We start from the raw sequence: 14,720 nt of genomic DNA on the forward strand, positions 1-14,720 counted from the left end.
AGAATCAATTTATTATTTATTGATAAATCACATTTACCAACATATGCGAGGATGAGTAGCACTTAAGGTAGTATTTTTGCTGGTACATTGTTGCCAGAATGCGCTATTTTATTTAAAAAGTTTTTTTTTTTTTTTTAATATGTAAAAATAGCCTTTACAATTGTCAACGTTGTCAACAAACAGTTTTTATCCCAACCGATAAATATTGATGCGTACTAAACATTTAAATTAAGAATTAACGCGATTAATTCTTTTTCCTCCTTCTAGCAATTGATTATAGGCAATTTGCAGTTTTTGTCATTACACTTCTGGTGATTTAAACCAGGCCCGTGTTGGCCCTCCGGGGCGTGTCCCGGTGCGGCCTCCGAAACATCACAGTATAAATAAAGGTACAAGTTTTTAGTTTTATTGGTAAAGAACTCGTGAAAGGCACAGTCCTCCCTTTACATTAGACGCCCTTGCAAGACCACATCAAAGATGGACGATTTTATTCACTCTTCTGTATACTACAGTCCTGTACAATACACACATACAGTTACAATTTGTAAAGAACCCGTGAAAGATACAGTGCTCCTTTTACATAAGGCACCTTACGAAACATCACACTATAGATAAGTGGTTTTAGTTAGCCAATCCTGCATACCAGTTTTATATATATATACAGGAAGGATACAAGCGCCCTTTACATAAGATGCCCTGCGGAATATCACACTATTTTTTTTTTTTTTAATTATTCTTCTATATTTCAGTTTTGTATTATAAGTTCATACAGTTGCTATTGGCAGAGAACAGATAAAGAATATGATCACTTACAAAATATAAAGTTATGTAGTTATAAAGCGAAACAATGTGATACATCAAGAATAGTTCGGATAGTCAAACGTACGATGCATTTATGAACTACTACATTGACACTAGTCTCTAATTTACGATTTTTACGGCATCTAAGCTTGCAAGTCTTAATATGCATCCATATATACGAGCATATTGATTGTTCCTGTGTGTTTTAAAACAGTGTTCGGATAATCAGTACCTATTGTATTTCTAAGATATAGCTATATTAATTTCAGTGAAATGTGGTCTTCCTGTCACCACGGAACGGCGCGTCCTCAGGTTGTGGGTCGAGGAGAAGGCCTCTATATATAGAGGTTAGCTGCGAATATACTGAATAAGCAGTCGCGGACAGACGATAAGGGGTGATCCTCCAGCTTGGGGATTTGGTGTGAGGCGAACAACCTCATCCTGCAAAAAAAAAAAAAAAAAAAAAAAAAAGATTCTTCAGATACTTATATTCGCAGAATCCTCGGATTAGAACTGATTATTTGGCTCGAACTCAGCAAAGTAAAATCGACATTAGATTTGGAACATGGAATATAAGAAGTCTGTAGGGCACCGGCGTTAAAATTTGTAAGGAATGAGTTTAGAAATAGAGGATGGACCTAGTGGGATATCAGGAAGTTAGATGAGAAGGAAATTGAGGAGTCAAGTCGGAAAATTTTAGTTCTTTTAAGGGGAACGAATTACAAATTACCAACTAGGAACAGGGCTATCCGTTCACAAACGAATGATATTAGCAATTGCATGGATTGAATTTGTTAATGATAGATTTTCTTTTACTTCTCTTAAGGGTCGGTGGTGTAATATTTTGTTTTAAATGCACCAACATAAAATAAGGATGACGATAAAAAGGATAGTTTTTACGAAAGAATAGAACGCGTATTTGATCATCTCCCGCAATACCATATGAAAATTCTGTTAGGCCGTTTCAATGCGAAGGTAGGACGAGAGGGTATTTTCAAACCGATTATAGGGAATAAATGTCTGCATAGGAAAGGTTGTAACAACGGCGTTAGACTCGTGAACTTTGCAACATCCAGAAACCTTATCGTGAAGATTACAAAATCCCCACATCACGACACTCATAAATATACTTGGATTTCATCAGATGGAAAATCACGTAATCAAACTGATCACGTTTTAATAGACAGAAGAAAACATCTAGCATAAATAATGTCCAGTCATTCAGAGGAGCTGATTGTGAAACTAATTACCACCTGGTAGTAGCGATAATGAGAGAGAGAGAGAGAGACTATCGTTGAATAAAGGAAATATTCAATATCTGAAAACAAAGCGGTTTAATTTAAAGAAATTTGAGGAGAGTCAGGTGAGCGGGGAGCCAGATTAAAGTGACAAATAGATACTCGATTTTAGAAGCTTCGGAGTACACTAGTGTTCATTACTTAGGATACTTGGTTGAAATTAGAGATAACATTAAAATTTCAACAAAAGAAAAATTGAGACATGCAGAGATACGTAGGAAGAAACCATGGTTCGACCAGGAATGCACTAAAGTAGCAGAGAAGAGAAAATAGAAGAAACGGCGTTGGCTAAAAAAATCGGAACGAAATAACTATATAAAATTTCATTGTCATCTGGAGGAAAACCTCCCAAATTTTTAGAACAAAGGAACGCGATTTTTGAAATCTGAAATTAATTAACTTGAAGATAATAATAAAAACAAAAACATTCGGGATATGTATAAGGGGATCAACGAATTTAAGAAAGCATATCAACCTCGTGCTTATATATTAAAGAAAGCCAACGGAACAGTTCTCCCTGATAAGGATAGCATCTTAAATAGATGGAAAGCATCTTTCTTTGACGATTTGCTTAACACGCAACCAAAAACTAGTGTGCGTGCAGAAAAGGAGATACACACCGCATAACTGTATATTCCAGAACCAACCGAATAGAAGTAGAAACCGCTATAAAGAAATTAAAGAAACACAAATCTCCGAGTGTAGATGAAATTACGGCTGAGTTAATTTTAGCTGGAGGCGAAAAATTGTGGAACAAGATACACAAACTCATTCTCCTTATCTGGAACAAGGATGAATTGCCACAAGAGTGGAAAGAATCAATCTTTGGTCCAATTCATAAGCAAGGCGACAAAACTGACTGTAATAATTATTGAGGCATTTCTCTTCCGTCAACATCCAATAAATCCTCTTAAACATTCTATTAGAAAGAGTGCCTCCATACGCAGATGAAATTATTGGAGACTATTAGAGCGGATTTAGGTAAAATCGATCAACTATCGACCAGATATTTACCATTAGACTAATACTTGAAAAGAAATAGGAACACAATATCCTGGCACATCAGTTATTGACTTTAGACTTGGGTAGTAGGGAAACATTGAGCAACATGCTTACAGAATTTGGAATGTCGAAAAAGTTAGATTAATTCAGATATGTTTAAATGAATCCCAAAGTAAGGTTCGAATAGAGAAATTCTCGTTCACGAGCTTTCACGTTGAGAATGGACTAAAACAAGATGATGCGTATTATTTAATTTTGGTTTGGAGAACACTATAAGGAAAATCAAAGACAGCAATCAGATCCTAGAGCTGAATTGTATTTACCAGGTTATTGCGTATGCTGATGTAAATTTTATAGGGGATGATAGAACAATAGAAAGGAATGCAGAAATCTTAATTAACGCTTGCAGGGATATGGGCTTAGAAGTAAATGCAGAGAAGACTAAATACATGAAAGTTCGTCGTGATCGTAATACTGCATTTTATGGACACGTTAAAATACCAGATAATGTTTACTTTCGACAAAGTGGATACTTTCAAATATCTAGAATCATTGTTAACAGACCAAAACCACAATCACTAAGAAACTTGACGTCATCTGAAAGCAGGGATTTCGTGTTATTATTCAGTTAAAAATCTTTTGTTGTCGCGAATTCTGTTGAGGAATTTGCAGCTTAAAATATAAAACGATAATCATGCCTGTTGTGCTGTAAAGTTGCGAAACATGGTCACTGACTGAGGGAAAATTGCAGACTGAAAGTATTTGAAAACAAGATTCGGATTCGAAGAGGAACGGGAATGAGGAATGACGGAAACTTCATAACAAGGAAGTGTATAATTTATACGTTTACCAAACATGGTTAGGGTCATCAAGTCTAGTAGGTTCAAATGGGCAGGTCATATAGCTAGAATGGAAGAAATTAGAAACGCTTTCAAAGTTCTAACCGGAAATTCAAATAGGAAAACGACCGTTAGGAACACCGAGCCGCAAATGGAAGCACAACATTAAAATGGTTCTCGCAGAGATTGGAATATAAAGTAGAAACTGAGTCCAGTTGGCTAAGGACAGAAATCAATGGAGAGCTTTTGTAAACGCGCTACTGAATCTCCAGTGACCATAGGCAATAGAGCTACATTAAGTTGTTGATATATTTATCTTCTTTTTGTTTGAGAGAAATGCTGTTACAGGAACTAAAATTTTTTTTTCTCTATTAAAGAGGATTTCGATTCAAGGTTTTCACAAATTAGCTATTTACGTTAATACTAAAACAAATTTGGTGGTGATTTTGATATAAAATGGCACCCATACTTTCTTTAAAAGTCTGTACATAAGATAGATATACACTACCTTCGAAAAGTTTCCGTACAAAGTAGGTTTATGTATACTTTACGTGTATTCGAGAAAAAGCAAAGACATATCAATGGAATTTATTTTTATCTGGAACCTACAATATGTATTTGAGAGGAAAATACAGAAATTTAAGAGAAATGAACCATTGTTTTGTCAAAAATTTAAATCTTTGATTCATCAAAGTAGCCTCCACGTGCTGTGATAACAGCTTTACAGAATTTGGGCATTCGCCGTATTAGTTTCTGTAGAGTTTCGGGTTTAATTGCTATCCAGGCTTTGCGAAGACACTTAAATAAGTGTTTCTCTCTAGAGGGACACATCTTTCGAACTGCCCTATCAAGCTCATCTCATAGTAACTCAATTGGATTACAATCCGGTGATTGTGGGGGCCACACCATATTCTTGAGATTCCCCTGTTGCTCTTTTGCTGACAAATACCCTCTACAAAGTCGGGATGTGTGTTTTGGGTAATTGTCTTGCTGCATGATGAACCCACGACCAATGAGCCTCTCCCCAAATGGCACTGGGTGTCTTATCGAAGTCTGGTGGTACTGTTCTTTCTGTATTGCACCCTGTATTTGCACTAAATCACCCACTTAATTTTTACCAAAGCAACTCCACTGCATCACAGAACCACTCCCGTGCTTTACGTTGGCAAAATACACGACGGAAGCAGTCTTTCGCTCTTGGAGCGACGCACGAAAACCCTGCGTCTATGACTGAAGAGTTCAAACTTTGTTTCGTCAGTAAATAAGCACTTGTTCCACTGCTCTAGCCCCCAGCTTGCAAATTTTCTTGCCCACAGCAATCTCTTCTTTTTGTTTTGAGGGCGCAAGAGCGTTTTCCTAGTTGTCACATGAACGTTTAGTTCCGCATTAACTAACCGCGTCCGTACAATTTCATAGCTGATCGGCTTTTCGCGAGTTTCGTTCCCTTCACCTTGTATTTGGGGCACTCTTTTCAACCTGTTGTGTTTGCTTGTCACTATAATGTACTTATCCTCCCTTGCAGTAGTAGGTCCAGGCCTTCCAGATCTTGCTCGAGAGCGATTTTCCCCTGTTTCAGCAAATCGTTTTAAGGTATCATGCACTGTAGTATGGGGTATTTTCACTTTTGCGGCTATTTCCCGTATTGTATAGCCTTCTTCTCGTAAAGTAACTACTTTTGCTCTCATTTCAATGCCCAATTCCCTTTTCGTACGGGGTATTATGCTGACTAATAGGGAACACTTTACAAATCACTTCAACACACTCATACAACAACTAGCGTGAAATAGACAACTCCCAACAGTGAGATCTGAGAGAGAAGTAGACATAGCAGCTTGAGAGACACCTATGATGCATTTATTGTGTGTTCGACCTTCAATTTGCAGTGTAATGGCCGTTTTGTATCGCACGCGTACGTAATGCACCACCAAAGCGGCATGATATTTAAGTGTATTTTCCTTAATTCATCCACAACAGGCCAAGACCTTTTCTCCTGTCGGATTCTAAAATGTTTCTCCTTTCATTTGTGAGCAAATTATAATGCACTCTTATGTTACATTTTGAAAATTTCTTTATTTCGTGTTTGTCCGGAAACTTTTCGGGGGTAGTGTATATATATATATATATATATATATATATATATATATATATATATATATATATATATATATATATATATTCTCGTTTGTATGGGCGCCCTTTTAGTAGACTTGTCCACCGCCCTCATTAGCATCCCAGCACGGGTCTGATTTAAACATTTACTAAAATTCATCGTTACGATTTGTTTCATTGGTTTTATTCTCAAAATATCTCCATAGACAACACTAACTTTTGTCACAAAATTTATGTCTTTATCATAAGACATCAAAAAATATACTCGATCAAAGTTTAGGTTGCATTTCTTTTGGGACACTGTAGTGCTTTTACATGCACTCCTTCAAGTTCGAGTATTGAATTCGCATAGGCCTACTTTGGAAGGCTTGGTTTCACACTGTGAAATGATACTCATTTATTATTATTATTATTATTATTATTATTATTATTATTATTATTATTATTATTAGTAGTAGTAGTAGTAGTAGTAGTAGTAGTAGTAGTAGTAGTAGTAGTAGTAGTAGTAGTAGTAGTAGTAGTAGTAGTAGCTGTAGTAGTAGCACAATAATAATAATCAGTGACGTACGCAAAGTTTATCAAAGTGGTTCGAGTATTCAATACCATATCCTTTCAGGTCTATAGACTTCCGTTAGTTCGGTATCCAACAGTACGAAATGCCCGATTGTGCGGCACCGGCATGGTCTTTTCTTTTCTTTTTTTTTAAATCCAACATTATAGGTCCATTCCATATGAAATCAACAAATCAAGGTGGCTCATATGTTTTAGAATTTCTTCAAATTTTGTACAAATGTTGTGGTATCCAAACATAGCACACCTGTCAAATTTTACAGCTCTACCTCAAAGGGGCCTGCTGTAGGAGTCATTCGAAATTTGGGGGTTTTGTACAAAAAGCACCTAAGTCCGCCTTCGACTTAAAGTACTGAAACCGCTAGATCTCTGGAGATATTGAAGCTATTTGAAAATGGTTTTCACTAAAATATTCTTAGAGTTTGTATCATTTAAAACACTATACTCATAAACTTCTCAAGTGGGATTAAGCAAATGAATTTTGCCATCAAAGAAAATGAAATGAAATGAAATCTTTAAGTTTAACGTCCCACGCCTATGCCGGTTAGGCTAAAGGAGACGGTGATAATAAGAGATGAGTGAAATGGTGGAATGAAGAAAGTGGGAGGATTGCCATCAAAGAGACAAAAAGAAGAAAAAATAATGTCAAAATTTGGAAATTATTTCTGAAAAAGGCCCACCTAACACCAACCTCAAATTTTTGAAATAAGTAGCTCTGGTGTTCCTGTTTAACATATAAAAAAAATTAGGAGGGTGTTTTCTGGTAAATTCAAGAAAAACAAATTATGACAATGTAAGTTGAGGGCGAACTTAAGCACTTTTTACACAAAACCCCCAAATTTCCAATGACTGTTTCCAATTTTCCGTGTTGAAAGTGTTTATAATTGTCAAGACTGAAGTAATTGAATAAATGAATTGTGCCAGAAATCTGAAACTTCCAGTACCATTGCTGAAAGGACTCACATTCTGTCATTAGTTCCAAAATCATGGACGACTAAGAAAACAATAAATTGAACCATTTCAAACAACCGAGTATCACGTTCGTGCATTAAAAGAACTGACTCACTCAGAAGATATAAGTACAAACAATGGGTTCAAACGGACGGAACCCAAATGGAGACAATTATTAAAGAAACAGACGACTACATTAAGATTTTTGTAGGGAAAAAATGACAAATTAGTGTAGCATCACTTCATAGCCAAATCCCAGAGCTACTACTTCAAATACACACAATAGAGACTTTGGATGACAAATCATGCTTAATTATAGTTGATTTTTGCTGAAAACTACTCCTGTGTTATTTAAGATGAAGTTCAAGAGTGGCTCTGGAGCAACATTCTACCTAACTGTGCAACATTCTAATCTTTTTAAATGTAAAATCCTAAGAGATCCTGTAACTTCAATTTTCAAATGTTTCATTATGTTGTGTCAGTGATATGTTAAAGCACGACACAGTTACATTTTATGCTTTCCAAGTTATTATTTTGAAGTATGTTAACTATGTTTTTCCTCAGAATAAACACGTTATCTACTTCGGAGATGGGTCTGAAGCCCGATTTAAAGACTGTAAAAAAAACTTTGTCAACTTGTGCCTGCATGAGTGATTTTGAACTCACTTGTGAGTGGAACTATTTTGCCACAAGTCACGGCTAAAGTGTTTGCGATGACATAGTTGAGACGCTCAAATGTCTAGCGAGATGTCTAATTTACAGAGTTCACTGGATGACCGAATTGTTATTGTTGCCGATTTCTTCGAATTTTGTCAAACTACAACCAATGTCAAACTAGAACCAACTATAACCAAATGCTTTTTTATGCTGGAATATGTTGGAAACCTTCGTCCAATACTTCAAAAGAGATTGTAAAAGCCTAAAGTTGCAAGGGAGAATGAAATTCATAATTATGAACACATCACCCTGTTGAAACTTGAAGTCAGTAATGTATCTTCCCGTCGTGTATCTCATTCACTCTAAATACTTGAGCAGAATCGAAAGACATTAATCTTTTCATGTGAGCAATTTATTGCGTGCATTTCTGAAGAGAAATTTGTGGGTTGGAAAAATAATTAAGAATTCACAAGAACATCGTGACTAATGTGAATTTCCTTCATCTCTATGGACCCAAGAAAATGTTTTTCTAGCCAAAAACACCTGACATATGCTGGATTCCATACGAAAATTGCATCATTAATATTGGAGTACCCAGCATTTCAACTGGTACTGGCAGAAATTACAGCATTTCTGAGGAAGAAATTCAAGCTACTGAGAAGACCTTCTCTGAAATTGTTGATAAGAGATCTTAGGCTCAATGCTTCAAATTGCTTACAATCAACCAAACATGTAAATGTTACAGTAGGGCGCCGATAATCCGGACGTCAAAAATCCGAACGCGGTCCCGAGAAGCTAGTGACAGTACACTAATTGAGTTTTCTTTGTGTGAAGTCAATGTTTTTACAAAAGCTCGTGTCATACATATTTTTATTTTCCCTTAGGTCTATAAAAGATAAGTTTTAAGTGTGAGTTACAAGAACAGTGTAATTTAATGTACGAGCAGGTTCTTCAGAAACATTAAATGTAGATAGTCTTACGTACGGTATTGTAATTACTGTATATACTGTAGAACCACTGTATCGATAAAAGAGTATGCCGTACAGTATATTTAAGCCTAAATGGCATTTTCCTGGTCATTTTCGAAAATCCAAAGAATTTGAAAATCCGAACTATCTGTGGTCTCAATTAGTTCGGATTTTCTACGCCCTACTGTATTTCTGTATTATATAACGATAGTTCCCTATTCTTAAGTTTTTCTTCTTTTGTTAAATCAAACAGCACTATATAGGCTGCGTAATAGGCACATATTGTTTTAAAATTACTTTATAAATTACATTTAATGAAGGGTTTCTATTTGGATTTTTATTATTTTTTCATAAGAGCCATCAACTATTGTAAAGGAACATACTTAACCATGCAAGTTGTATTACTAGAAAATTAAATAATATGACTTGATTTTTTTTCCTTCAACATATCAAAAAACACCCTCCTAGTTTTTTAATATGATAAACAAGAATACCAGAGCTACTTATTTTGAAAATTTGAGGTTGATGTTAGGTGGGCCTTTTTCAGAAATAATTTTAAAAAAAATTGACATTATTTTTTCTTCTGTTTTCACTTTGATGGTGAAATTTATATGCTTACTGACACTAACACTGAATCCAGCATTTCAGAGCACTTTATCACTGTGACTAAATTAAAAGTGTTTGCAGGTGTTTATTTCCTTTTTAAGAACCTGGTTTGGCTAAAATACCATGCTCCTTACTGATCTTCTGAGCTTTACGAACGTGATACTCGGTTGTTTGAAATGTTTCAACAGTTTTCACAGTCGTCCATGATTTTGGAACTAATTACAGAATCTGAGTCCTTTCAGCAAGGTACTTGAATTTCAGATTTCTGACATAATTCATTTATCCAATTACCTCAGTCTTGACAATTATAAACATTTTCAACTCGGAAAATTGGAAACAGTCATTGGAAATTTGGGGGTTTTGTGTAAAAAGTACTTAAGTACGCCCTCAACTTACATTGTCATAATTTGTTTTTCTTGAACTTAACAAAAATAAACTTCCTAATTTTTTTATATGTTGAAGAGGAACACCAGAGCTACTTATTTCAAAAATTTGAGATTGGTGTTAGGTGGGCCTTTTTCAGAAATAATTTCCAAATTTTGACATTATTTTTTCTTCTTTTTTTTTCTCTTTGATGGCAAAATTCATTTGCTTAATCCCACTTGAGAAGTTTATGAGTATAGTGTTTTAAATGATACAAATTCTAAGAATATTTCAGTGAAAACCATTTTCAAATAGCTTCAATATCTCCAGAGATCTAGCGGTTTCAGTACTTTAAGTCGAAGGCGGACTTAGGTGCTTTTTGTACAAAACCCCCAAATTTCGAATGACTCCTACAGCAGTTCCCTTTGAGGTAGAGCTGTAAAATTTGACAGGTGTGCTATGTTTGGATACCACAACATTTGTACAAAATTTGAAAAAAATTCTAAAACACATGAGCCACCTTGATTTGTTGATTTCATATGTAATGGTCCTATAATGTTGGATTTAAAAAAAAGAACATGCTGGTTTTCTATATCATTGATTTTCTATGTTTTTTTGTACTAACTATAAGCAGTCTCAAAAATACTAATGACTAATAATTTTTGATATTATAATTACAAAACTAATCTATCACGACCCACAAAAATGATTTAATCAGAATCATTCTTATTTTGCTTATTATGTTGCCAAATTTACGGAATAAACCGTTTGTATATACATATACTAAATGTCCATTGGTTGTTCTCTTATATCACTATAGTCCACCTTTGTGACTAATGTTGATGTAAAATGCAAATAACCTTAATTGATTTGTCAAGGTTCATGATATATGATCTACTATGTACACTACTGCTTATTACGTCTTTGCCAACTTCAATGTTTTGGTGGTGGAATCAACATAGAGCTGATTATGTTTCTGAGTTATTTTTGTCTAGTTTCGTCGATTTCATACTCATCGTCGGCATCACTACTATCTTCAGACAATAAATTTTCTATTGAATGTCGCTGATCTCCAGTTCCTTCATTTTTCATTTGTTTGTACGCTGAACTTCTTTTTTCCTCTGTATCTGTTTCTTCCAATAGTTCAATTGATGAATCACTTGATTTACAGCTTTTCTTCACAAATGATTCTTTCAGTTTTGGTTTCCTTATTGAAACACTATCGGTAAACAACGTATTTTCTTCATGTGTTAAGTATTTTTCCTGTTTTTCGTACGCTTTAAATGCACCATCTTGCGCAATTTGTGACGGAACCTCACTTGTACTTGCCTCTGATTTATACCTATCGTTTTGCATTTTTCTGTACTGTCCAGAACACGTTGTGGACCAATCCTCAGCTCTGTTCTCAATCGTTTTTCTCCTGCAAGGTACACGTTTTCGTACTCTGTAAGATTTAATTCCATGTTCATCAGAAGAGTGTTCATTTAATACTTCGGTCTTCTTAAACTTACTACGATTTCCTGAATGTGAAAGTTGACTTCCAGTTTTCTTAGACAGTTTAGGTCTTGCTGGGGAAGAATATAAACTAGAACAAGATTTTGATGATAAGGTGCCCTCTTCAATAGAATTATTTATAGTGGTTTCTAGTTGTGGCCGAGGAGAACATAAAATATTATATTTCGAGTTTATTGATTCGTTTCCGTTAGGTTCTTGATCAGATTCCAAATCCGACTGAAGGTTGTCGCTCCTTCGAGACCCACCTTTCACTAAATGATGTCCTATGCTGGTTTCTTCATCAATCATTTTATGTACGTAAGAATCCATAGATGTAGCTGCATGAACATATTCGTCGACATTAAATGACATTTCAACTTGCATACTTCTATCATGCTCAGACTGTTCATACTTTGCATAAGAATTGTATTTTGTTTCGCATTCAACAAAGAAATTATATTCACTTTCTCTTCTAGCGGCAATACACTGCGCCTCTCCAGTAAGAACTATGTTATTTATGCTTTCATCCTCTGATGTGGTGGTTTCACTTTGAACCATGTCTCGGAAAGTTTGTATGCTATTATTATCAACAAGAGAATTACCAGAATCTAATTCAGGTTGATCATAGTGTAGTAAAGGGCATTCTTCTTCTCTGTTGCCGTTCTTATTTACGGGACGAGGTAAAGACAGAAATTTAAATATGCTTTTGAATCTACTGGGTTTTGTTTCATTGTTGAATGTTTGTAATTCTTCGAGCTCATTTTCTTCCATTATATCCTGATTAGAAAATCGAGCTAAATTTGGATTCCTGTCATTTACTATGTCACCATAAGGTCCCACCTGTGACGGTTGATCAATGGTTAAATGTTTCTGTGAATATAGTGGCTGTCCATAAGTAATATCAGGTCTGACGTCCGGTTGTGCCATCCATTCAACTATACGATTTGTTTCCTCTGTACCTCTCAACATGGATGGAGTAGGATCATGAAGTAACGTCGATCGACCTCTCCGTCGACGGAAGTAATCATTATACAAACGGTCAAAAACCGGGCCTCTTCTCCTACTGTTGTTTTGATTTGGTCTTCTTGTTCTTTGCCGATGATCGTTGATATTAGTCTGTGTCGGAATATGGTTAGGACTGAAAATTGCAGTTGTACTATCCTCTCCAATCCTTTGCTTTTCTACATCACGGAATCCTGTTTCCGCTGGATTCGGAGTATATGATACTTCATTTGGATCGTCCTGATATCCATAAGATAATTCAGAACTTTCAGTTTCATTTTCCTCTTCAGAAGTTGGTATTTCTAGTCCATGTTCGGCATCCTTTGCAGATGTATTCAATTGCACAGTCTTTCGTTTCTTTTCCCTTAGTTGCTTCATGGAACGTCTTTTTCTAATGTCTAAATTATAACTCATTTTTCTAATATCGACATCAGATGAATCTCTGTAATTGAATGGAAAGAAGTTATTAGAGTTACAACTAAGTATTTTAAAGCAAAAATGTTGCATTCTATATTTTTTTAGTTTCAATAAATTATACTTATAGTTACATACTTAATTCTCTGGTTCTAGTTAGCCTTGTTTAGTAATTCGACAAAGAAAAAAAAAATAAAATCTCCGAGCAAAGTACAAAGTTTTACACATCAATATTTAAATTTAAAAAAATAAGTTTAAAATGTTACACATCAATATTTCAATTTAAAACTTTGTGCTTTTCTATGTTGAATTACATATTCTGTATAAAAACTAAATATCTTAGATTCTATCAAATTTTAAGTAAAACAGTAATTATTTCTAACATTGATGCATGTCTGACGATAACCTCCTTCACATCTACCCTAAATTGAGGGAACTATACCACTTTAAAAGGAAATGGAAATAAATAGAGTTTTCTAAAGCATTGTGTTGCGTCATAATTTGTACAATAAAGAATCAACTTTTTACTTTTTAAGTTATTGATAGGTAAATTATGCAAAATGGAAAATATGAATTTCAATGTAAATAGCATTTATTATGAAATGTGTAGTATAATGTTTGTAGTATACCCATGTGGAAAAATCAATATAACACATCAAAGAGTTTTAACATGGCTTAAATACTTTTGCGTGAGTGTAACTAATGTTCACAGGGTTACATATGAACTACAGAAAGATAACTTCCTATGTCTTCTAGAGTATCTTCACTGTCCGTTGCTTCTGTCTATGTTAGTTTTTGGTAAACACCATGAAAAACTAGAGAAGTATGGCATTATTGCCATGCGATCTCTTAACTTCAGGGTTGATATAGGTCGTTCATGTGGACAGATTAATGATATTTCTTCAAGAAATGTAGTTGCAAAAGGATAATCAACCACGAAATCTCTTCTGATATTGAAGCAACGACCTGGGATCTTCTTGAAAACTTCCAATCTGTGCCACTGTTTCATGTGAGAATACATGTATTTGAAGAAGAGAATACCTGATTGTGTTGCTCAAATTTCACAACAGTTGTTTTCGTGATATTAAAGCTAGAATATTGCAACACTATTCTTTACTATTTGAGGCGTTGGATAGCAAAGTGGCGTAACTCTTTTTTTCTTTTCTTTTTTCTTTTTTTTTTTTCAAAAATGAGATTGTCATTTCCGTGAACTTGAAACCATAACTTGTTAGATGGCAAAGTTGCGTATTTCAGAGTTAAGAATAGGCCAAAATATGGCAGCACAAAGATCTGATTTTGTCCATTTTTTAAAAAATCGATTCTAATTAAAGTCTCAATATCTCAAAATGTCTCAAAACTGACTTACGCCACTTTGCCACCAAGCGCTTCATTTTACTGTTCAACTATTGAAGATCCCTGAAAACTTCTGTTTTTATTTAAATGACGTTAAACAGGTCTTTGATTCTAGGCTTTTTCACAACTTCATACCACTGATCAGGTATGTAAATATGATCTGTTTCCGAGGGTTGGTTTTCTTTCTATTGTACCAAAGATCTCGATCACTGGGCAAATAGGTATGTCTAGGAACAAGAAAATAATGTTGAATGGAGTCGTAGACTCTTCAATAATAATGAGAGAATAATACA

At 34.8% G+C, this 14,720-nt stretch overlaps 1 protein-coding gene across 1 annotated transcript in view; it reads right to left on the minus strand.

The window, feature by feature from the left end:
• Positions 1 to 10,711: 10,711 nt before the first annotated feature.
• The window catches only part of LOC145668230 (uncharacterized), a 135,764-nt gene continuing 131,755 nt past the window's right edge, over positions 10,712 to 14,720 (minus strand). The window contains exon 13 of the mRNA XM_081735885.1: positions 10,712 to 13,102. Coding sequence (XP_081592011.1) covers positions 11,146 to 13,102 — 1,957 coding nt within the window. The 3' untranslated portion in view covers positions 10,712 to 11,145. The remainder of the gene's footprint in view (positions 13,103 to 14,720) is intronic.

Source organism: Thermobia domestica, chromosome 13 (genome assembly GCF_964235325.1).
Source record: "Thermobia domestica chromosome 13, izTheDome1.hap1.1, whole genome shotgun sequence".
Classification (NCBI taxonomy): domain Eukaryota; kingdom Metazoa; phylum Arthropoda; class Insecta; order Zygentoma; family Lepismatidae; genus Thermobia; species Thermobia domestica.